Below are 24,649 nucleotides of genomic sequence, written 5' to 3'. Positions count from 1 at the left end.
CCAAAAACCATGTGGTCCTTTTCTTCTTCGCCCTGTAGTATGCCCTTACATCAGTTTATGAATCAGGGTAACAAATATTGTTTTGTTTAGCATTTAACCCTCAGTGTGTTAAGAAAAATTTTTAATGGAAAATCTGCCAAAGAAAGTGAAGTTTAAAAATTTGATCTCCATTTTCCTTTAATTCTTGTGGAACACCTAGAGGGTTAACAAAGTTTGTAAAAACTGTTAAGTAACTTGAGGGGTGTAGTTTCTACAATGGGGTCATTTATGGGGGTATCCACTACATAAGCCCCACAAAGTGACTTCAGACCTGAACTGGTCCTTACAAAGTGGGTTTTGGCAATTTCTCAAGAATTGCTTCTAAAATTCCAAGCCTTCTAATGCCCTAAAAAAATAAAATTACATTCACAAAATGATGCCAACATAAAGTAGACCTGTAGAAGGTTAAGTAATAAATATTTTATGAGGCATCACTTTGTTTTAAAAGCAGAGGAATGTAAAGGTTTAACATTTATGGTACATTTGTTTTTTTCATAAAGGTGAAATATATTGACTCAAATTTATGACTATCATGAAATACAATTTCACGAGGAAAAAAAAAAAAACTGAGTGGCTTGGATAAGTAAAAACATTCCAAAGCTATTACCACAAAGTGACATATGTCAGATATGACAAATTAGGCCTGGTCAGGAAGGGAACAAATGGCCCAGATGTGAAGTGGCTAAAAGGGCACAAAAAATAAACTAAACTCCAGAGTTAAAAAAAAATGCAGTGCAAGAAATCTCATTATGTGAATTGTCATATGTAGAGCTGGCCATATACATCAGATAAGCTACCCACCAAGAAGTTTTGCTGCCAGCATGATTAGTCATGCTTAAGGACTTATTAAAAGTCTGTCGGTACCCTAATACCACTCTGGGAGGTTCCATAATGGAGCTTTAATAAGCAACCTATATATGTTTTTGGCATTCTGCTGTCAGTCACATTAAAATTGGGAAAACCCTCCCAAAAATATCACTTTAATTGTAGATTTTGAATGTGTCTGCAGTAAATCTTGTTGTACAACTCAGGGAACACAATTGCATTTTTTTAACCCCTCAGTTTATTATGCATTGGGTGTAGAAGACTTCTAGGCACAGAGGCATGCCAGTTAGTAGCCCATTTCTCCAGTGACCTACCTTGCTGCAGGAACCCTATAATCAATCTGCAGAGTCTTGCTGCTGTGTGATCAGGTACTGTATTTGCATGCATTTGTACATTGGACCCCAAAATTAATTTTACTAGGCTCACCTGTCCCTTGTTAAAACTCTTGACCCCCTTATTCTACTTCAAGACAAGCTGCCGCCATGTGAGAATAGAGCAATTTGTACAACACTATGGGTTTTCAGTTGCTTTAATGGGTCAGAAATTTCAAATTCACACCAACACTTCTTAAATAGTTTATATTTTATCCAGTATCACATTCTCAGAATCATTATTAGAGAAACAGTTTCTCTGTTCAAGCAGGAGACCTTTCATAATACTGAAAACTTCAATACCAAGCAGTAGACTGCAGCAAAACAAAATTGCACAATTGTTCATAGAGTACAGTAGACAAACCATACAGCATCTGAGCTCTTTAACTGAACATTAACTTAGACAGATTAATATATATTTTTAATTATTAATACCACACAGAAAAAACAAACAAACGATGCATAAATATATCCTTATTAAACAAGTTACAAAAATACTGGTACTTTTGCTCCATTTCCTCATAAGGTTGCATTATTTGGCAAAAAAACTGACTCTCCAATGAAAAAAGTTAACTAAAGTTGATGATCAGGTTAGAAGACTTTCAGACTGCGTTTGAGGTGGTGAAATGAGCAGCACATTAGAAGCATGACTAGATCAAAAAGGTCACAAGGTAGACCTTCTGAATCTGGTACACAAGCAACAGATCATTACCACACACTTAAATAGTAAATTCATGCAATAAAAGGTTGGTTGTAAGAGTCACAAATTAACAAAGCATGGCCTGGACTTGCTTGCTGTAACCATGCCTTGTTCTACCACAGTTTCAGAAGTCATGAGGCATCTTTATTTAGACTAAGTTAATGAAGTCACCCAGCTGACTGGTTAATATTCCACAGAAAGTCCAAACCAATTCAAGGGATTTGCTTGACGACTCCATGTTGGGAAATCTGGACCAAACATTCGGAGGCTTATGGAGAAATACAATGTTCAGTGAATACTTATTCATGTTTGGTACATCACTTCATGGAGAAAAAAATAAAAAATCCGAAAGGGGTTGGAGGGAAGGTTTCAATCCTAGACATAAAAAAATAAAAAATTTGAGTTTGATATTTAGTCAGCATGGTTTCATCCTGTTGCGTTTCCGTTTACAGAGCTGCTCTAATAGTCTGTATAGAGACAGGTCCTGATTTATCACACCTTCACTCCAGAATTCTGGCTTCAAAATTTCACATTTGCAGCTTTAGGCTCACTTACCCAAACATTGACTTTTGCATATTTTCTTTAGACCACCCACTCCAGTTTTGAACTATGGGTTGGGAAGTGGGCAGTTACCCATGTAAAAAGTTTCACTCCAGACTTTGAAAGTCACAAACTCCCTTTAGTAGGAGGGTGGCAGGGGTGCACCACCAATGAAGTCAGGTGAGGCAGCGGAAAGGCCATGGGTAATGAGCACTTTATTGTGGAATTGCTCATGTCTACATATTCAACTGCATTGCTGTACTCGGGACAGCAATACAGTTGAATGCTGCGACAGGGCATGGGAGTGATGTCTCCTTGGCCAACTGTTTCCGCTGCTAATAGGCTTTAGCCTTAGTTCTTGTAGCCCATCAGAGGCAGATATCCCACTGCCTGAGCAGTGCTGCATATAGCTCAGGGCATAGACCAGAAGTATGCTTCTAGCACTGCGTCGCTGACAACAGAATGAAGGCAAGTATTTGAGTTTATTATTTTTATTTAGCAGCATGGTGTTGGACCACAGTGGGATGGGGGTCATTTTGTAATCTGAGAAAGCACTATGGACATGGTGGCTGTAAAAAAGGACCATTTTTTGTACTGGCACACATAAGGGGACCACTATGGGGATATCCATTGTACTGGGGGCACTAAAAGAGAGCATTTTTGTACTTAGTGCACATTGTAAGGGAGTGTTTTTTGTACTGGCACATCATGGAGTATTTTGTATTGGCATGTGTAAGAGGGTATATTTTTGTACAGGCACATTAGGGGGAATTATGACTGGGGCACTATGGGACAAAATGGACACTACTACCCCATAGTGCACTCTGGCAAATAATTACTATTGGTGGGACTGGTAATTGCATTTTCAGGGGGATTATCTGTTTCTGCAGTATAGTACTGGAAAGCACAGTGGGCACTGTATTAGAGGTGGCAGGATGGGGTATTCAGAAGGTGTTGAGGAGGATGGAAAAGTAGTTGTCAAACTCTGCAGAGATGAGAAGTCTGAAAGAAAGCATGGTGGTCTGGTCTGAATGGAAAAGATAAAGAACGTCTACAGAGGACACAATCGCTGAATGTACAGAGTATGTGGTGCTGTATTAACCTTATGTTTTGTAGCTCTGTAAGTAATGTTTTCCAAGGTGGTCTTTAACAGTAAGGCAGGAGGGAAGGTCAGTGATGGCGAACCTATGGCACGGGTGCCAGAGGCGGCACTCAGAGCCCTCTGTGGGCACCCGCACTGTGAAAGAAGTATGGTGTACCAATATGCCTTAGACTTTTCCTGCCATTCATCAGCGCAGAGCGCACCATGAACAGCACAGGCAGGATTTAATAGCTAAATGATAAAGTACATGGAATATGTACTATATTGAACTATAGTAGTCAGGTTAAATTGCCGATTGGTGTTGGTACTTTGATAAAAAAGTGGATTTCGGGTTGCAGTTTGGGCACTCTGCCTCTAAAAGGTTTGACATCACTGTTAGGTTAAGAAACTGGCATGGTGGGGCAGTTTGTTTTTGCCTTAGGCAGCAGAAAGGCTAGGTGCACCCCTAGAGGGTGGAGTAAGAAAACTGGAGTAGCTTTTCTGAGCAAAGTAGTGTTTAAAGTGGACCAGTCACCATGAAGTGCAATGCAATCTGAAATACCATTTTATTGAGCAGGTGATAATGAGAAGATTTGTGGGAACAGATTCAGTAAAACCTGCAATTTATAGGTTTGTGAATCTTCACAAAAATATAGCAATATGCTCATCTTCTCCTGCTCTACAAACATGACACTTTCAGATTGCATTTTGTGGTGGCAGGTCCTCTTTAAAAGGAAAACAAAACGATCAAACTGACATTTGATAAATCTGGCATAAAGTATGCCAACACAGACTCGAGCAAAACTGACTTAAATTATCCTAATCTTTAATTGCTCCCGTGGATAGCATTTTGGCCTTTAGAAACTTCTACAAATCGTTCAGCCCTTTCTTACATTCTCAAAATAAAGTACAGTAATCTGTTTACAGAAGAATTATATACAGTGCTTTACTTACCAAAGAGCTTTTAGCAGAATTGGCGCGATTTCCATCCTTGCTGGGTGGCTTCAGATGGTGGATACCAACGCATCTGAGAATGAAAAACACATATTCTTACATTCCAAGGCAAATAGATACCAAATACTGTTGAGTGCCAATGAAGACAAGGATTGTTAGAGTTATGGACTGAATATTTGGCTTTGTGGGACATTCCGGCCTATCAAAATGGTACCAACATCTTTTCAATCTGTATTATATAATGGAAAATAAAAGCTAGACCTTATACTTGTTAGCTGAAGCCTTTCAGCCCTGAAAGTTTTTTGCGTTTTCATTTTGTGCTCTGTCTTCCCAGAGCCATAACTTATTTGTCTGTTCACATAGCCATATGAGGGCTTGTTTTTTTTATGGGACAAGATGTATTTTCGAAAGCCACCATTTATATTGCATATGATGAGGGTATGATTCCAGTTTTACGTTTTTTTTTTTATTTAAGACTTGATGTACAATAGAACTGACCGGTTACTTTTATTCTACAGGTCAGTATGAATCTGGCAATACCTTATATTTATAGGTTTGTGTTTTGATGCACGCTTAGATGCCGTGACTGCATCTGATTGGTTAAATGTCCACGACCAGCATTACTGCCAGTTGCTGACACGAGCTGCAGGTGTCTGCTATATGAAGCAGGTGGCCACCATCTTTAAAGATGCGGCCAGCACTGTACTATCACAGCGCTGGTCGGGAAGGGGTTAAAGTGCTAAAGAACATCTTTCAGTGTCATAGCACCTGGTTTGAGGCAGTAGCACTGCATTGGAATATACTGACATCTGTCATCTAATGACTACATTTATTGCAGAAGACAAATAGCTAGCCAATGATTGCATGTTAGTCACCTAGGGTAAATACAAATTAAAATGTATGGGCCTCCCTGCATGTGGAAAAATGCCTGTAATATTTGGCAAATCGCAAAACAAAAGCTGTCTGGGCATGATGGAAGTTAGTTTTGCAACAGCTGGAGGGCCATACGTTTTACATCCTTGTGCCATGACATTAATTTTATCCAGAAAAAAAAATGTAAATGTGTGCCTGCATTGAAAGGTGGGTAGGCTTAGACTTGTGACTGCTGCATTCAAGAAGCACATTTCTACTTTATACAAATAGATACCAGATCCCCAAGATTAAATGGAAGCAAAAATGCAAATTTCACCTTTGTCACATTAGCATGGTTAATTTATCTACAGCCAGGTCTGGAAAATTGGCTGTTCTATAAAAGTAGTAAGCCAGTCTTGACAACTTAAGGCCTCATGCACATAACCGTTTTGGTCCGCATCCGAGCCGCAGTTTTTGCGGCTCGGATGTGGACCCATTTATCTCATGTTCTATTCTTGTCTGGTTTTTGCGGACAATAGGCATGACTACAATGAGCCGCCCATTCTGCAAATTGCGGAAGGCACATGGGCGGCTTCCGTTTGTTGTGCATCCACGGTTTGCTGACCGCAAAAAAAAAAAAAAAAAAAAAGCCAGTCGTGTGCATGTAGCCTAAAGGGAAGTCCAGCCTTTCGTACTTCAAGGATCACCATGGTTTTGGAGCACTGAGTAGTACTGCAGATAAGGACTTATGTTTTTCAGACTGCTCCCTTCACCAACATAGTCGTGGCCAAAAGTGAGAATGACAAATATTAGTTTTCACAAAGTTTGCTGCTAAACTGCTTTTAGATCTTTGTTTCAGTTGTTTCTGTGATGTAGTGAAATATAATTACACGCACTTCATAGTTTCAAAGGCTTTTAGCGACAATTACATGACATTTATGCAAAGAGTCAGTATTTGCAGTGTTGGCCCTTCTTTTTCAGGACCTCTGCAATTCGACTGGGCATGCTGTCAATCAACTTCTGGGACAATTCCTGACTGATAGCAACCCATTCTTTCATAATCACTTCTTGGAGTTTGTCAGAATTAGTGGGTTTTTGTTTGTCCACCCGCCTCTTGAGGATTGACCACAAGTTCTCAATGGGATTAAGATCTGGGGAGTTTCCAGGCCATGGACCCAAAAGGTCAAATGGCACGGTGCTCCATCGTGCTGGAAAATGCATTGTTTTTCACCAAACTGTTGTTGGCTTGTTGGAAGAAGTTGCTGTTGGTAGCCACAATATCCTTGCCTGTGAAGCCATTTTTATGCAACGCAATGATGGCTGCACGAGTTTCTTTGCAGGTCACCATGGTTAACATAGAACAATGATTTCAAGCACCACCCTCCTTTTGACAGGTCAAGTCTGCCATTTTAACCCAGTCAGCCTGACAATGATCTAGGCTGGAGATCATTGTCAGGCTGATTGGGTTAAAATGGCAGACTTGACCAGTTAAAAGGAGGGTGGTGCTTGAAATCAAGTTAATTTTCATGGCAAAGAAGGACTATGCAATTCATCTGATCACTCTTCATAATATTCTGGAGTATACACAAATTGCCATTCTAAAAACTTAAGCAGCAACTTTTCCAATATTTATGTAATTCTCAAAACTTTTAGCCACGACTGTACAGTTATACTAAGCTTCCATACAGAATGGAGAGGAGTCTGGACTCCTGTAGTATTACTCCAAAATCAGTGATAGGCTCCCTTTAAATGTCTCCAGCAGCATTTTGTACCTATATAAGGCTGAGACCAGATGATTGCTGAGCAGAGTATATGATCAGGAGGGTGGCAGCCGACTGCTAGAGCCCATGTGTTTACCTGTTTGAGTTGAGGAACTCATGCGACAACGGAAGTTTGTCAATTGGAAAGCAGAATGTTGGTCACATGACAGTTCAGGATCAGAAGGGAGGTTTTAACCCACAGATCACTTATAACTTTTTTTTGCAAGTGACCCCCGAAAACAGTTTCACAACTGAGCCTTCCAACACCAACTACAGATGTGGAGGTTTGGCCAGGCTTTCAGATTACATCCCTTGCGCCACATTTATTAGGTGTGAAGAAAAAAAAACATTAAAAAAATAAAATAAAATTAAAGATGCATCTCCCCCCAGTGTACCTTCACTGAAATGGGTTGCAAATACAATGCACTTGTAGAAAGTGTATTACTGTGTGCCAGTGTCAAGTTTGCCACAGCTGTGCTTTGCAAATCCAGTCTAAAAAACGAACCTCAAAATACACCTATAACAGTAACCTCCCCCCATGCTTTGTACAGTTAATGTCCAACTTTTAGCCTACAGAGTCAAGACCACTTTACAGTGGTACAACCACCATCACATTGCTTCAATACCAAGTCACTCCAATCAAAACCAAGTACAGCTGCACCCAGGGACACATTCTCTACTAGTGCTATATACACAGACTAAAGATTTGCGCTGCACAAGTACTGCATGTCTGGCACTAGTAGCTTTTCATGTGTAGGTAGCCAAGTACTACCACCCAGATGGCATCCTCAGGAGGGGAGGGTGGTAATTAGAGCCACAGACCCTTGCTGGGATCTATATTCAGGTTTACAGAGTGGGTAAAGTGTCAACATAAAAAAGTTAATATCCCTTAGAAGTCTCGTCCCTGACTTGTCCTCATTTTCTTATGCTTCCACTGCAAATAGCACATATGGAGTTCATTCCATCCATCTTAGTGGGAACAGGAAACACTTGTTTGTCACACGATTTTTAACCCTAGATATCTGCCCCCTGTATGACTTATGATAGGAGTCAAACTGCTCAAGAGTCAAGAACTAACAAACAGTTTCATATATTCAGCAGCTTCTAACAAATCATTTTTCACCAGACCCAATACATGTTTAAACCACCTTGCCTGGTTGAGTAGCCTCCTCAGAAGTAATACCACTCCTCCCTGCGGCCATTGATAAGAGCTTGAGCCATGTTTTTAGGTCTGCAAACATTTCATTGTTTGACTGGATTTAAACTATGCAGAACTCCCTTAAAAAGATCCTTTACCCTGAAGATTGGTTTGTAAAATAAGCAATTGAGGATTACACAACTACCCAATAGCCATTTCAGACAGATGTTTTCTGTTCAGTCTGTTTGTGGCAAGAGCAGGGGGGAGGGAGAAGGAGATAACATTCCTCTGCTAAGCAACATCATTCTAGGAGTAAATCTACGTCAAGGGTGAAACTACAAATTTAGACAGTTTTCTTAGGGACAGCATAGCCAAGGGAAGAACTCTTGTAAACTCTGGATTTAAGAAAGGAGATGCATTAAGTAGTTTTAGGAGCATTATTTAAAAAAAAAAAAAAAAAAAAAAAAACACACACGCAAGTCATAAGAAATGGTTAAGGGCTCCAAACCATACAACATTCATCTCAGTATTTGCAATTCCAGGGTTCTGTTCCTATGCGGGATACTGCTGGTGCCCGATGGATCTCATTGCCCGTATGATTAGCAGTATTTATTCATCAGATTGCTTTTGCCACAGACAGAACACTGGAATTGCAGATGCTGATCGGCATGTAGCCTTAAACCACATGACACTTACAGAAACAGTGGCAAGTAATGAAGAACCAACTACACAAAAAATAAATAAATGCCAAAAACAGGATGATGCTAACGCCACTTTCTATGCTTTAAGTACTCAGAATACCAATTTTTTTAGAACTCTGCATTGAACCATAATGTTTACTCTACTTAGGAACTGGGAGTTACCATCCCCCTTAGTGTTTAAGGGCATTCCCCTTTGACACCAACACCATTTAATCAGTGCCAACAGTGGGACACAAAACTGACAAGATTGTTAACACTCAGTTTTATTCATAGGATATAGATTCACCCAACATACACAGTGCAACATTTCAGCTCCTCCATGTTGCACTGTGGATGTTGGGTAAATACCCTTAGATTTATACTGGAGTGTTTCCCTATAGTTTTGGGGGATCTGGATTCCTTTGGAGCTTGAACCAGAGTTTTACCTGTTACTGTGCTCCATCACAACCTCATTCCGTTTTATTCATATATTTTGAACATTACCCCCACTGATCAGATACTGACTACCTATCCAGAGTAATCAGTAAAAACCCTTTAAATCACTAAAATGTGCGTTTGCGATATATATATATATATATATATATATATATATATATATATATATATAGAAGCGTAAACCTGCCCTTATGAATGCTGATCTGCCATTCATGATCACAACAAGCTCAGGCCCAAATGGTATAACTAATACCTTAGCAAATAGACTCAATTGTGATGTTTAAGAGATTCTTCACCAGTGTAGTTCAGTTTGGCATGTCACTTCTAGACTACAGATTAATAGATGATGAAATAAACCAAAAGGACTTTCTTGTGAAATTGCTCCAAGCAGTCTTAGGTTAGTAGGTGAATATAATGTTTAACTACTTAAAAGCAAATGGCTTACTTATTTCTTCCATGTTAGGATACAATGGAATGCAAGAACATAAGGGGAAATTGGTTGCTAGGGACAACTAAGCCAGTTTTCCAGTTTTGATAAACCTCCCCGTAGTGTTCTGCTTTGGGCGCTCAAGACCTATCCCTCGCTCACGCAGCAAGATTAGCTTTTTCTTTGCATCTATACCCAACACATCTATGTTGTGTGGTAGATTCACTGCAGGACTCATACAAACTTCAGTGGGATTTGTACAGCTTCATGCAAATCTGCAGAAACAATCAATCATTTATAAGGGAAGAGGTTTGTCACATTAGTCAAGAACAAGGAGCACCAAGCATAGTAAAGAGCTATAGTTTATGAATAGCTATGCACTTCCATGGAAATTATGAAAACAGCCATTTGTTGTCTCACTGTTGGGTTTATGATACGCCCTTTCCAGCTAAATTATCCCAAAAAAAAAAATTTGACTTGGCAGCAGGCTGAACATTTTTTACCTGTGCATGTAGAGCAGCAGCTGCAGCCGCCGCCGCTGGGTAAGTAAATGCAGCGTGAGGGATTGCTGGTGCCAGCTCTGCAGTGTACAGTGGATAGGGAGACCAAGCTTCTGGTGAGGCTGGGATCAGTGCAGCACCCGTTAGGTCATCTAGAGGAAAGCAAAAACAATTTTATTTTTTATTTTTATTTTGTACACTTCATTCTAGAAACCATTTTAAACTTCAGCCTAATGCCAGGGAAAGACCATATGTAAAGCAGCAGGCAAAAATCTTCACTTCATCTAAACACAAGCCTGGAGAAGCCTTTGACAACCTACACTGAGCGTTACACAATTTCAAGGCAAATTGAGAAGGCTGAAGAGAAGGATTAACAATGGGAAAAGTTGCAAAAATGTGCCAGAACAACAAGTTGAGGTTATGACTAGTGCCTGCAAAATAATTACATGCAGAAGTTGAACGGCCAGGATCTAGTGCTGCCAGTAGCAGGCAATAAACTAGTGGCAACTCCATAGTAATGCACACAAACATCCTGCACAGACTGGGTCATGAGCGCTGCTGCAGCTAAAGAGCTCAGCAGTGATGTGTCCCTGTCCATGCAGGGACCAGAACCATTGTGAAGACAGGTCAAGATCCACATAGCCAGAATAAAGCAGTGGGGAGCAGGAAAGTACTTTACAGGTCTGGGGGAGTGGGGGTGAAATTTTAAAATACCACCTAGAGGCTCTGCTCTCCACATTGATTAATGAGGTCCAGCAGATATCTGGCTGCTTTCTGGCATAAATACCAGGTTTAGTCTGGACAAAAACCAATTACATGTAACTTTGTCAAACCAACAGCCGGCATTTGTGCAGAGTCAGGCAGCTGGATCTGCTTGACACAGATGTGAACGCGGTGCAACTCGTGTGCAATCTGACAGGCAAATTTACTGTCCTTACCACAGCATCATAGACTACTATTATGCAGTGACTTCTGGTCAGACGAGAAATTTTGTCCAGGAAACATTGCCATCACACGCTTGTCCAATACTGGCCATAGGCTATCAATTAACGAGGTTGCCCAGTTTATATTACTAGCGGCACATGTATGCAGCTAGTAAAAGCCATTACTAAACTATTGGCATTGATCTCTTGAATATGAATAAACTCATTTTTAGGACTTGTGCACACAGCTGTAAGTATTTTGCAGTCCACAAAACAATCCTAGCCAAGTGAAGGCCACCATTTATTTTTTAACCTGCCAAATAGGACATGTTCTATACGGAAATGAATGGGTCTGCATAGGATTTGCAAAAATATAGATCTGATGCAGACAAAAATATGGCCACATGCATGTCCCCTAACCTGCATGCTGGCCTTCTGCTGGAAACATTGTTTCCATTCACTTACACTGGGGGATGGACAAGGAATTAGCATATACAGTCCATTCCCAGTATAAAATGAATGGAGGCCACGTTCCTACAGCAGAACTGGCCTCTCAGGTCGGGGAGCTCAATGTAAAAATGAATTGTCAGACATCATTGCCCATAGTTTAATAGTGCTTATTACTAGCTCCCTGAAGGTACTGTTACCAGTACATGTGTAGCCAGTAAAATACACTGGCCAAACCCTTTAACTACTGCAGTTTCCTTAACCGGATTATTTCACAAAAATCAGTTTCAGAACTTACATGGATCTCGTGCAATGAAGTGTGCTCCAAGTGCAGGGTGGAGGTGTGTGGGGTTAGGTGTAGCCATTAATTTGTTCTTGGCCATCTTTGTGTTGGCCTTCGCAAACTCTAGTCTTAAGGTCTGTGGGTTCTCCGGATCAAAACGGATACCCTAAGGAAAGCAAAGTACCAATGGAACGTCTTAATGGACCCAATAGCATTACAAGATTCAACAATTTAAGAAAAAGCCATCATGCAGCTTCTAGTACAAAGACTCACAGCTTTATTTAATATTGCCAACATACATAGTGTGTTGCAAAACTTACATCAAGAAAAGTTGGTAAAAGATGTTAAGGCTTCAATAAATTATACAGCTAAAAACACACCTTTGTTAATATTAGTTTATAGATGTGAGTAAACCAGTGGATAATAGATTAGTAAATTCTGGATCTTCTATTACGACTGATGTGCCACTTTTACTATTCTTGTTAGACATCAATGAATTGCTAGCAGTCTACAATGAAGGTCCTGCTGCACATTACCAGTCAGGGAGTGTCCCTGTACAGCCCAACACTATCCAATCAGTGCTGCCAGTGTCAGACTGCAGGGAAGCTACCCAAGTGGCAAAACCCAGCTGGACCTTCATTGCCAGCTGCTAGTACTGTATTTTTCAGTCTTTAAGACAGGCACTTTTCTTTCCTGAGAAGTGGGGAAAATGTTAGTGTATCCGATATGCTAGAAAAAAAAAATTGCAGTAAAATCCAGCTTCCAATAAAAACTGACTTTATTGTATCGTGGTAAAATCTATCACAAGATTCACATGTACAGTTCATGCATTTGACCACGTACTCTGTTCTTACTCATGACAAGACCCCTTCCATATAACCATGCCCCCCCACCAATCAAATCAGGACTCAGTGTCACATGGTAAATTGGACTGGGCCACTCAAAACATGGAAAACAGAAGAAAATCCTAGATAAAATACAAAAGACAACACTAGTGATGCTGTAAAAATCTAATTGTGCTTCTTGTTCAGGCCTGTGGGAGAGCAGCCTCCTAATTTACACATCAATTAAGCTTCTCCGCTAAAGTTTTCATCCATGATCTCTGCTCCTAACTGGAAGCGCAACTCTCCCCTCTCTGAACTGAGAAGGCTTTTACATCACCTTTATGGACAATGGCAAAATGTAAGCTCACAGCAGAGACCTTAAGTGTGTGAAATATCCAATAGGTGCTCACACAAAAGTCCATAGTTTTGATTTGTTGTGCACCCTACATATTGCAGGGAGCAGTCTTTGCAGGTAATCAGATATATTGCAAAACTCTTGTTGCAATGTACATGTGCTTGTCCCGACTATGTACAGCATCAGGACATAATGCACACTTAACTGCGCAACATCAGGTCACAGTGCAGCAGGAAGAGCATGCCAGATCTCCTAGTCTGATCAAAATATTCCCCCTTTAACCCTTTCCCGACCAGCACTGTAATAGTAAGGCAGTACTATTACAGCACGCTGATCGGGCGGGTGCAGTTGCTGTGTCCGCCCGATCAGCAGCAGGGGTCCGGCAGTCACCGATGGCCGGCGCATACAGCAGGGCTTCAGAGAAAACAGATGCCGGCGCATTAACCCTTGATGACCGCAGCACGTGCGATGTGTGCAGAGGCAGAGAGCTTTTATCAGGTCCCTGTGCTGCTGTACTGAGGCATTGTGGCTGCCTTCCGGGAGAGCATGTGAGGTCCAGCCCTCTGGACCTCACAGGCAAACAGGCAGTGTATTACAGTGTGCAATACGCTTTACAGCCAATGCATTACAATACAGAAGTACTGTGATGCATTGTAAAGGGATCAAACTAGGGGTGCACCGAAATTTCGGCGGCCGAAAATATCGGCCGAGAATGCACCTAATCTGTTTCTGCCGATATTTTTACATATCGGCCGGAAATAGCGGGGAGGAGCTGGGGGCCGGTGCGTTCACTGTGCTCCGGCCCCCAGCTCCAGTAGTTATAAAATGTTGTACAATTAATAAGCATTCTATTAATTTGGCCCCCCTCTGCAGTATTACATTCAATACAGCCACATCCTACTCACAGGGCTGTGCTGGCCGGCCGGGCAGACTAGCGGCAGCATCACGACTGACGTCACATGCCTGCGCCGCCTCCTTCATTCAGAAAGTAGGCCGGGCACATGACGTCAGTCGTGACGCTGCTGCTCCTCTGCCCGGCCGGCCAGCATTAAGATGACAGCCCTGTGAGTATGATGTGGCTGTATTGAATGTAATACTGCAGAGGGGGGCCAAATGAATAGATTTCTTATTAATTGTACAACATTTTATAACTACTGGAGCTGGGGGCCGGAGAACAGTGAACGCACCGGCCCCCAGCTCCTCCTCCCAGTTCCTCCCCGCTATTTTCTATTAATCTATTAATTGTACAATGGGGGCTGTGGATGGCACTGTTATGGGGTGGGGGTCTGTGGATGGCACTGTTATGGGGTGGGGGGGGTCTGTGGATGGCACTGTTATGGGGTGGGGGGGGGGTCTGTGGATGGCACTGTTATGGGGTGGGGGGGGGTCTGTGGATGGCACTGTTATGGGGTGGGGGGGGGGGTCTGTGGATGGCACTGTTATGGGGTGGGGGGGGGGGTCTGTGGATGGCACTGTTATGGGGTGGGGGGGGGGGTCTGTGGATGGCACTGTTATGGGGTGGGGGGGGGGGGTCTGTGGATGGCACTGTTATGGGGTGGGGGGGGGGGGTCTGTGGATGGCACTGTTATGGGGTGGGGGGGGGGTCTGTGGATGGCACTGTTATGGGGTGGGGGGGGGGTCTGTGGATGGCACTGTTATGGGGTGGGGGGGGTCTGTGGATGGCACTGTTATGGGGTGGGGGGGGGTCTGTGGATGGCACTGTTATGGGGTGGGGGGGGTCTGTGGATGGCACTGTTATGGGGTGGGGGGGGTCTGTGGATGGCACTGTTATGGGGTGGGGGGGGTCTGTGGATGGCACTGTTATGGGGTGGGTGGGGGTCTGTGGATGGCACTGTTATGGGGTGGGTGGGGGTCTGTGGATGGCACTGTTATGGGGTGGGTGGGGGTCTGTGGATGGCACCGTTATGGGGTGGGTGGGGTCTTTTAAAAGTATTTGGGCAAAAAGGCAGTTTCGGTTTCGGTCAAGGGGTATCCTGAATTTTCGGTTTCGGACCAGAATTTTCATTTCGGTGCACCCCTAGATCAAACCCTAGTCATATTTGGTATTGTTGTCTCTAACAACCTGCTCTATAAAGATACCACATGATCTAACCTGCCAGATGACACTAATAAAAAAAAACTGTGCCAAAATAGCCATTTGTTACCTTGCCTCAAAGGGTAATCTAGAGAAACCGAAAATTAGATGTACCCTAAAATAGTACCAACAAAACTGCCACCTTATCCTGTAGTTTCCAAAATGGGGTAATTTTTTTTTTTTAGTTTCTACTCTAGGGGTGCATCAGGGGGTCATCAAATGTGACATGGCAGCTTAAAATTATCCCAGTGAAATCTGCCTTCCAAAAACCACATGGCGTTTCTTGGTGTGCCAATACAGCAGTTAACGACCACATATGGGGCATTTCTGTAAAATGCAGAACCAGGGCAATAGAGTTCTTTGGCTGTTAACCTTTGCTTTGTTAGCAGAAAATAGAACACTTGCCTAAAAAGTGAAATTCTGAAAGTTAATCTCCATTTAACATTAATTCTTGTGGAACACCTAAAAGGTTAATAAAGTTTGTAAAACCAGTTTTGAATACCTTGAGGTGTGTAGTTTCTAAATGGGGTCATTTTTGGGTGGTTTCTATTATGTAAGCCTCACAAAGTGACATCAGACCTGAACTGGTCCTTAAAAAGTGGGTTTTGGAAATTCAGAAAAATTAAGACTTTCTTCTAAACTTCTAACGTCCTAAAAATAAAATGGCATTCACAAAGTGATCCAAACCATGAAGTAGACATATTGTGAATGTAAAGTAATAACCATTTTTTGGAGCTACTACCATTATAAAAGTAGCAAATTTCCAAATTACAAATTCCCCTAATTTCTCCAGATTTTTGGTAAATTTGGCATTTATAAATAATGAAATTGTTTGACTCAATTTTACCACTGTCATGAAGTACAATGTGTGATGAAAGAAACAGATCTCAGAATGGCCTGGATAAGTAGAAGCGTTTTAAAGTTACCACAAAGTGCCACGTCAGATTTGCGCAAAAAAATAAAAAAAAAAATAAAAAAAAAATAAAGCCTGGGCAGAAAGGTGACAACTGGTCTGGGGTTGAAAGAGTTAAAACCTAGGGGTGTTATGGACAGATGCATCTTATAGATCAAAAGATAGAGTAATTAATTTGTAACTTCTAGCAGGACTAGAGGAACATAAAGTCCTAAGAATAGATACTCCAGATTTACTACAAGGGGGATGCAGGCAGTTGCAAAAACATCAGGAGAAGATACAGGTCCTTAATTCCACTACCACTTGAATTGAGATTGGTCACTTACATTTAAGGCATTCTTTGCAGCTTCCGCACCGGCCCTGTTGTCAAAGGTGACAAAGCCTACAGGCTGGAGTAAAAAGAAGAGTGTAAAAAAATACTGATGAGAAACAAAGTAAAAAACTGTCTTACAGAGGAAAGGTTACCTGTTTTGAGGTTAGCTTGATGAGTGATCCTTCATAACCCTAAAAGCAGAAGACAAATTAAAAGAATTGGCTTCAGAGAAAGGCAAAGCTTGTGGTGTTATTGCAGCATTGGGAAGTGGATGTGCTGGACACTAGGAAAGGGGAGATCTGCATGACTAATCAGGGACAGCAGTGACAAGCTGCAGAGGGAGTGTATCTGCACCCTCTGCGATGGGGTGGTGCTGTGGTCCCAAGTAGCAGAACTGAAGTTCCCAGCAGTGCCTAAGGCTGTGCTCCGTCAGTGTGGAAATTTGTGCTTACGCTGTGCAATTTTGACCGATGAGATTAAAAGAAATTGACATGGGCATACAAACTTTAAAATGCCATATAATACACAACCCTGTGAGCTGTATCTACTTGGTGACAATTTAGCATCAGTTTAAAGCAGCAACAATAAAATACATTTTAAAGTGTAAAATCCAAGTCAATTTTGCCCATCATTTGATTCATGTATAGTGGCAGAGTGGTGGAATCTGAAATGGTACCTTTCACTGTAGTAAGACCCCCAGTTCAGGCAAAGAAGGGAAGAGAAAAATACACCAGTTACCTCTTTTAGAGCTAAGGGATTGTAGCCATCTAGCATTTGAGAGCCTACCCCTCCCCTTAAACACTGGGAGATAACTCCATATATGCTGTATTGTATGTCCTTGTAGTTTGATCACAATTTAATATTAAGATCTTTTGTAAGTGGGGTAGGCAAAGCTTCCAAGACATGTAGTTTACTATATCAGATCACTTTTAGAATGCTTAGAGGGGTTGTGCAGGGAGTGCCGTCTTCTCTTCAAACAGCTGATCGACCCCAGTTAAGATATTGATGACCTAACCTGCAAAACCCCCTTTAATGCCAGCCTTTGGGTAAAATTTAGTTATGAAAGCAAAGCTACTGTACATTCAGTTGCCCAGTTCAGACCTGTAATTAAGCTTATCGTAACATTTTGGTACCAAATTTCACAGTGGAGGCTGATCCTACCTTAAACGGGCGGAAAAGTAAGTATAGTTCCCTGGGTTTGATGTCTATTGGAAGACCACTGACAAAGAGCGTTCTGACCTGTAAGTTAGAAAATAGACAGTCAAGTACATTAATACATACTCTGAAGCTTTCATACTACACACAATTGCCCCATAGTTATACAAATTCCCCCTACGTGGAGCTTTAGGGGGACTAGCACACCAGTCAGATGGCTAAAGTATCTTCCATTATGGTGGTCAAGGTCTTTACCGGTAAGATTTATAGCATGCAAAAAACAGTATAGTAGTGATAACATCTCTAGCATGGGTCGTTTCCCAATGCATCTGGGGCCACCAGACCCCCCCCCAGCATCCTCAGACTAAAGGGGTCAGAGCCGCTCTTAGTTTGGTGACCATTTGGTATGCTTCTCAATCACAAAAAAAAAAAAAAAAAGTAGGTATATTTGTAAATTAACTACTTAATGTAAGAGTGGTCTTGTGTATCAGATTGAGGAAATATAGGTAGTTGGTCAACGTTCATCATCAATTGCCTATAAGGAACCATATTTCTGGATTAACGAATAGAGTATTACCAGGCAATGAGTAGGGCTTTGCAAGTTAAACACCAATGCAATATAAATACAATAAAAACAATTAAACACATTGCTTTATGTACATTTTCTTTAGTAGTGCCCCTGGCGTTTACACTTCTGGCCCATGGTGGGCTTCCTTCTGAGTGTGCTAGAGTGATTGCCTAGTGAAGCAGCCCACACACCTTTCCTTCATCCCCCTCCTGAAGGCCATCCATCATTTCATTCACTGGATAATTAAACACCAGATGCATCTCTGGAACTATGATCTACCACAGATAAAGGTCCCCAATTAACTGCTGCCCACACAGAAATGGAAGTCTTCCAGATTAAGAGTTTAGTTTGTTGGCTATCCCCTTTAAATCAGAACTGGTCAAAGATGGCGCAGTCTGCAGGCAGCACGAATGCCAACCTGCTCTGTGTATACAGAAATGGCTGTCACTGATGACTATACACAGGGCAGACTTTGAGGTAGTCTGGTTTTAAATGATTACATTTAGAGAAAAAGGGATATTGAACAATTTTCTAATATACATATATTTATAATTTTAGTCCTGTAAAATGCATCATAGGAGAGCTAGATAAGACTAAACATCCATCTTGTGAGCAGTCATGTGACTCAATTATGTGGCCTGGCTTTGTTAACTTCCCAGGTATCCAACAGGTGAATAGTAGTATATTGGGGCAGAACATGCATTATATACCCAGGGTCAGCAACCCAGCTGCTGTGAAACTACAGCTACCAGCAAACATGCTCAGCTGTTCTAACTCCTGTAGACATGAATGGAGCACTTTGGGAATTGTAGTTTCAGAACACTTGGAGTGCCGGAGTTTGCCGATCCTTGCTACATACAGCATTACTACCTGCAGCAGCATCTCATGTGTCAGTGTGCAGAAACAGCTTTTTTTACACTAAACTTTGATTACCTTATCACCTAGAGACAGGCAGCCATTTAAATACACAGAAATGTAGCTATATTAATAACCACAATAAAATTATTCCAATACTAGCCCTATTGGATGTGATCTGTGAGCTCACCCAAGACACTGTTTAAGACTGTTACTTACTGAACGCCAGGGTTTATATGAAGTGTCACAGGACTGATATTTCATGTTTAGTTAGGCCATACATTACACAGGACTGATTCATAGACTAAACCATTCTACTGCATTTAAGGGTCAACCACCTGACATATGCAGAATTTTAAATCCATTAACAAAAAAAATAATTATGTTTTGCTATTCTATGAACATAAATAAAAACTGGAATACCCCTTTAAGTATAGCATTACGATTACAAGTCTTAAAGAATTTCTCTACAAAACTCTACCAGTCTGCTTCACTTCTCCCTCTATAACCAGATTGCACTGCATTTTGTGGCGACAGGTCCTCCAAGGCCTTTCACATGGGCGTCCCGGATTTGCTCTGGATGAGTCAAGTGTGCATTGCAGGAAACCTGTGCAAGTGCGCACGCAATTTCAGTCAGTTTTGACTGCGTTCAGTTTTTATCACGCATGTGCAATGCATTTTTCATGCATGTGATAAAACTGAATGTGGTACCCAGATCCGAACTTCACTGAAGTTGGGTTAGGTGTTGTACAAATAATAAAATATACACATGGTTATAAGGGAATAGCATTCTTAATACAGAATGCTTACTAAAATGTCAAGGGGGTTAAAATAAAAATTAACCCACCTCATCCACTTGTTCGCACAGCCGACAGTCTTTCAGGGCCTGCAAAAAGGACCTTTGATGACATACTGTAATCGCTCACCAAGTGGCGAGTCAGTCATGTCAATGCAGGTCCTGCTGAATGAAGATAGAAGTGGAGAGTTTTTTTTAACACCTCAATTGACATTTTAGTAAGCATTCTGTATCAAGAATGCCATTTTCCCTTATAACCATGTTATAAGTGAAAATAGTGACTTTAACCACCTCAGCCCCCCTAGCTTAAACCCCCTTAATGACCAGACCACTTTACAATTCTGCACTACACTACTTTTGGAGCAAGGCGGATCAGTTATGACCCACAATGCAAGTCAATGGGGACAGATCTGACAGTAGAAAAACTGATCCGTCCCCCATTGACCCTCAGTGGAGTAGTTCATGGGTATGTTAAAGATAATACAACTGTCTGCATCAGTTATGAACTGATCCAGTTGTATCATCAGTAACAGAAGCGTTTATGCTGAACCCTGTCAGATCCAGTGAAAATGCTGGTGTGAAAGTAGCCTAATTCACAATCATCTGAAGAGAGTACAAAATATTCTTCTAGATATAACAGTGTTACCATCAGCTGCCCTCGCTTCCTCCCACCTGTCATAGGCGCTTACTTCCACCTATGTTAGCAGCTCACTTATCAAGCCACCAGGGATGTTTTCTGTGTGAGCAATGACAACACTCCACATCAGGACCAAACGCTCCTATAACCTCTAAAATATTTACCAGTTATGTCTAATCTAGTCTAATATGCACTGGTAGACACCATGGTGGGACAATTTGGGCTCAGAAGTGGATCCAGCTTCTTGTTATGCATGGCTGCTTTATGTTTGCATCAGTCCTGGCATTACCCATAAGGATGCAGTAGTGGAGGAATATTTTTGCTCTAGTGATTGTTTAGCTGATTTAATTTTTTTGTGGCAAATAAAAACACACCCCACATCCTAGCAACAAGTATCAGAATGGGCGAGTTGAATACTTTTTTGTGGGGTATAACCAAAGTTTTGTTAGATACATTGCTTACAATACATTGCTCTAGATATGTTAACTTCATTTTGTATCAAACCCATTAATTTCATACTTGCATCTGTTTCCAGGGACGCAACTAAACTGATTTCATGTTCATAACCGATATTAGTTAGCAGTTCTAGTTCTGCTACTAGTGATTCATTTTGCAATTAACACTATGGGCCAGACTTATTAGCTCAGGTCAGAATAACGGAGTGAAAAAGTCCCCAAAAAGTCCCAAACGCTAAAACTGCACACAAATTTGCGACTTTTTTCTGCTCTGCACTATGCTCGCCAGTTTTCTGAAAGTGGGCGTGTTTTCTTATGTAAATGAATCTCTAGACAGATTTACTATTGGAACTAATTTAAAAGTTGCAAAAAAGTCGCAATTTCACTCCAGTGAGGACCATGCTCATCTTATGAGACTTTTAAATAGAACATGCGACTTTCATAAAAACGTGCGACTTTTTAGTAAAGATGCTTACTGACGGATAAACTGCTACCGTCAAACCACATTTATTACAGTCTTAAAGGGCCGATCATAAATCTGACTTGGCCAAAACTGACTTTAGCCATATGTGAAAGTGGAGTGAGCTGTCAGTCATGATAAATCTGGCCCTATGAGTAGATGGTACAGGTTGCAATGCCCACTGGTTGAACAGCACAGGCAAGATTAAATCAGATAGGTTTAATTAGCAGTATGATCCAAGGGTAATTATATCAATGTTGATGTGCCATGGCACAAATATATTTGATAGTATCACAGGAGGGTAAACAAGGTCATGCCAGGCTCATTTGCCTGATATTTATCCAGCAGTCATCCAAAGTGCAACACAGGATATCAACTTGTGGAATGAATCTGTATTTGGCCATTATGTATTTCAGGGAGATACTCCAGAAGTAAAAACCAATAAAAAAAATAAAAAAACTATACCAGTGCACATAAACACTAATGTCCATGTCCAATAGGCCACTCACACCAAATTTTGGGGAACCTATCACTATCAGGGTGGAACCAGATGTGCATAGTGTTTCAGTGGTCCATAGTCCTTAGTAAATTACAAGATCACATACGAATAGTGAGTCTCCCTATTTACCCAAATCTGGTAAAATATTCCCCTCCAGCCTCTGTAGAATGCTAGAGACCTAACCCGCCTTGCACTGGTCAATTACCTCTGGTTTTCCCATCACAATCCCAGCAACCAAGTACGGTCAAAACCAAACAGTCATTTTGTAGTGGATCCAAATTCTGTAAAACTCCACCATATGAACTGCAGTTTGACGAACATGGTCTGTATGTTACAATGTCCCTGTAACATCAGTCACAATGTTAAGAGTAGCATAGTGTAATGTTGCTATACATGTGAAAGTTAAAGGGTTTCTACCATCATAATTTCTGTTGTGTAGCTGACTGACATAAGCCATGTGCTAATGTCAGCACTACATAAGTGTTTTTCATGTTTGTCCTTGCAGTCATTCTGCTAAAATACACACTTACAATATGCTAATGAGCCTCTAGGTGCTATGTGGGCATAGATTCAGCACCTAGAGGCTCAACAAACTAACCATGTATCCCGCCCAGGTCCTCCGTCCTGCCCACCCCCTCTTGATTGATGTCACGGTTCGCAGCATCATTGAGGTAATCCCCTGCTGTCCACCTCTGTATTCGGCACAGGCGCGGTGAGTGAAGGCTGCGCTCCTGGTGCTGGTTTCCTCACTGCGCCGACTAAGTCACAGTGAAAAAACCAGCACCAGGAGCGTGGCCTTCACTCACTGTGCCGAATACAGAGGTGGACGGCGCAGGCGTGGGATTTCCTCAACGATGCATGGAACTTGGACATCAAGAGGAGCGGGGCAGGTGGAACAGAGGACCTGGTCAGGATACATGGTTGGTTTTTCGAGCCTCTAGGTGCTGAATCTATGCCCACATAGCACCTAGAGGCTCATTAGCATATTGTAAAAGTGTGTATTTTAGCAGAATGGCTGCAAGGACAAATGTAAAAAACACTTATGTAGTGCTGAAATTAGCACATCGCTGAAGTCAGTCAGCTACATAACAAATGTTAGAAACCCTTTAAAGAGTACGGCAATAAAAAGAAGTTTAACTGGATGGTGGCTGGTGTTGGAAGCTTGTTGCAACCGATTACCTTACTCCAGAAGTTCTGAGCAGGCCACTTGTTTAACATCCCTGTAACCTCCAATATATTGGTCACACAATGCAGACCATAAGACAGAGTCAAACTAACATTAACAGATTACATAAAAGACGTTCTAGACACTAAAGTACCATAATAGCAAATCCAGTCTCTAAATTGACCCCAAATAATTTTGTACCACATTACCAACAGTGCCACAAAATTTAGAATAGATAAAATTAAAGGTTTTCCCTTAGTCTTAACCAATCTCAAACACAGCAATGACAACTAGATATATCTTAAAGACAGGATAGGTAAGAACACCATTAAACCTGCCCATATTTATATTAGGGTGTCATTTAGAGGACAGGCCATGTACACCTTTGATATTATAGCATTGTACTAAATTTTTCAGTTAGTCTTTATTAAAAGTGATGAGCTGCTTTCCCTGCACAGTTTTGAGTTTATCCACTAGTACAGGGGTAGGCAACCTCCAGCACACCAGCTGTTGTGAAACTACAACTCCCAGCATGCACACTTGCTCTTCTCACAACTCCTATAAATGAATGGAGCATGCCGGGAATTGTAGTTTCACAACAGCTGGAGTGCCGAAGGTTGCTGATCTCTGCACTAGTAGGACCTGTATATTCTCTCTGCTCTGTCAGGCAGGGAGCTGATGGGCTCCTCATCTGACCCTTTAAACACTAAAAACAAATTCTTATCAGTAAGAGCTTTAAAGTGTTTGACCTTTTATTAGACTTAGAGATAAGGTTATTAGATGACCAGGCACAAGTGAAAGTACCATTCAGACTGCTAGAACAGTTAACCCCTTTTAACAGAACTGCTCAATATTGTTATAAAAAATTGAAATAAATGATTTTAGACCAAAAGGAGTAAAGATGTATATGGCTAGATATATTTATCAATATCATTTGAACATTTTATGCATTATCTTCATATATTTTTTTCCACAAGTTTCTGTATTTGACTTAAATTTTCGGTAGATTCATCTTGCAAGTTGATAGTGTGTGAGTGTGTGTGAGTGTGTGTAAATACATGTGCTGAACCCCTTGCCTCTTAAGTGAAGCGAGTACCCTCCTGTGATAATCAAATTTTATTTCAGCTAAACATTAAAGCTATAATTGAGTGATGAGGCTCTTGCTGCAGCCAGTTACCTTACAGCCAGAAACAGAACAGCAAGTGGTAGATAAATGGCTGACCTTCTTGGACCAGAAGACCTCTTTATATACTTTTTATTACATGTAATACAAGCCAAAATGAAATCAAAATGCGAGACAGATTAAGGGAGAAATGACAGATTTGTGAAATTTCTGCTTGGTGTCCCCATTAGGAGGTCAGATTCAGGTGCTCTGCTTTACAGTAGCCTTAAGCAGCATTGCACGACCCAAACTCAACATCTGATGTTCAGTGGCAAGGAGCCACATTACATGTACATCAAGCTGCAGCAGAGGCTGACTGAAGTCAGAAGGAATGTTATGATGCAGTTTGAAAACAAGAACACAGTACTTATAAGGCTGTAAGCATCATGTGCCGTGTAAAGCTGTTCCATTATCAGACCGC

General features: G+C 41.3%; 1 protein-coding gene across 2 annotated transcripts in view; it reads right to left on the bottom strand.

The window, feature by feature from the left end:
- Positions 1-1,377: 1,377 nt before the first annotated feature.
- The window catches only part of RBPMS2 (RNA binding protein, mRNA processing factor 2), a 36,127-nt gene continuing 12,855 nt past the window's right edge, over positions 1,378-24,649 (bottom strand). Inside the window, exons 2-8 of one of the 2 annotated variants that reach the window (XM_044279785.1) lie at positions 17,638-17,715; positions 16,629-16,667; positions 16,490-16,552; positions 11,992-12,142; positions 10,327-10,475; positions 4,511-4,583; positions 1,378-2,310 (exon numbers count right to left, since the gene is read on the bottom strand). In XM_044279785.1, the coding sequence (XP_044135720.1) occupies positions 4,521-4,583; positions 10,327-10,475; positions 11,992-12,142; positions 16,490-16,552; positions 16,629-16,667; positions 17,638-17,715 (543 nt within the window). In that variant the 3' untranslated portion in view covers positions 1,378-2,310; positions 4,511-4,520. The remainder of the gene's footprint in view (positions 2,311-4,510; positions 4,584-10,326; positions 10,476-11,991; positions 12,143-16,489; positions 16,553-16,628; positions 16,668-17,637; positions 17,716-24,649) is intronic. The other variant, XM_044279786.1, reaches the window with a different exon arrangement.

This window comes from Bufo gargarizans, chromosome 2 (assembly GCF_014858855.1).
Source record: "Bufo gargarizans isolate SCDJY-AF-19 chromosome 2, ASM1485885v1, whole genome shotgun sequence".
NCBI classification, from domain to species: domain Eukaryota; kingdom Metazoa; phylum Chordata; class Amphibia; order Anura; family Bufonidae; genus Bufo; species Bufo gargarizans.
Note: the sequence above shows the minus strand (reverse complement) of the source record. Positions and strands in the feature narration are given on the sequence as shown.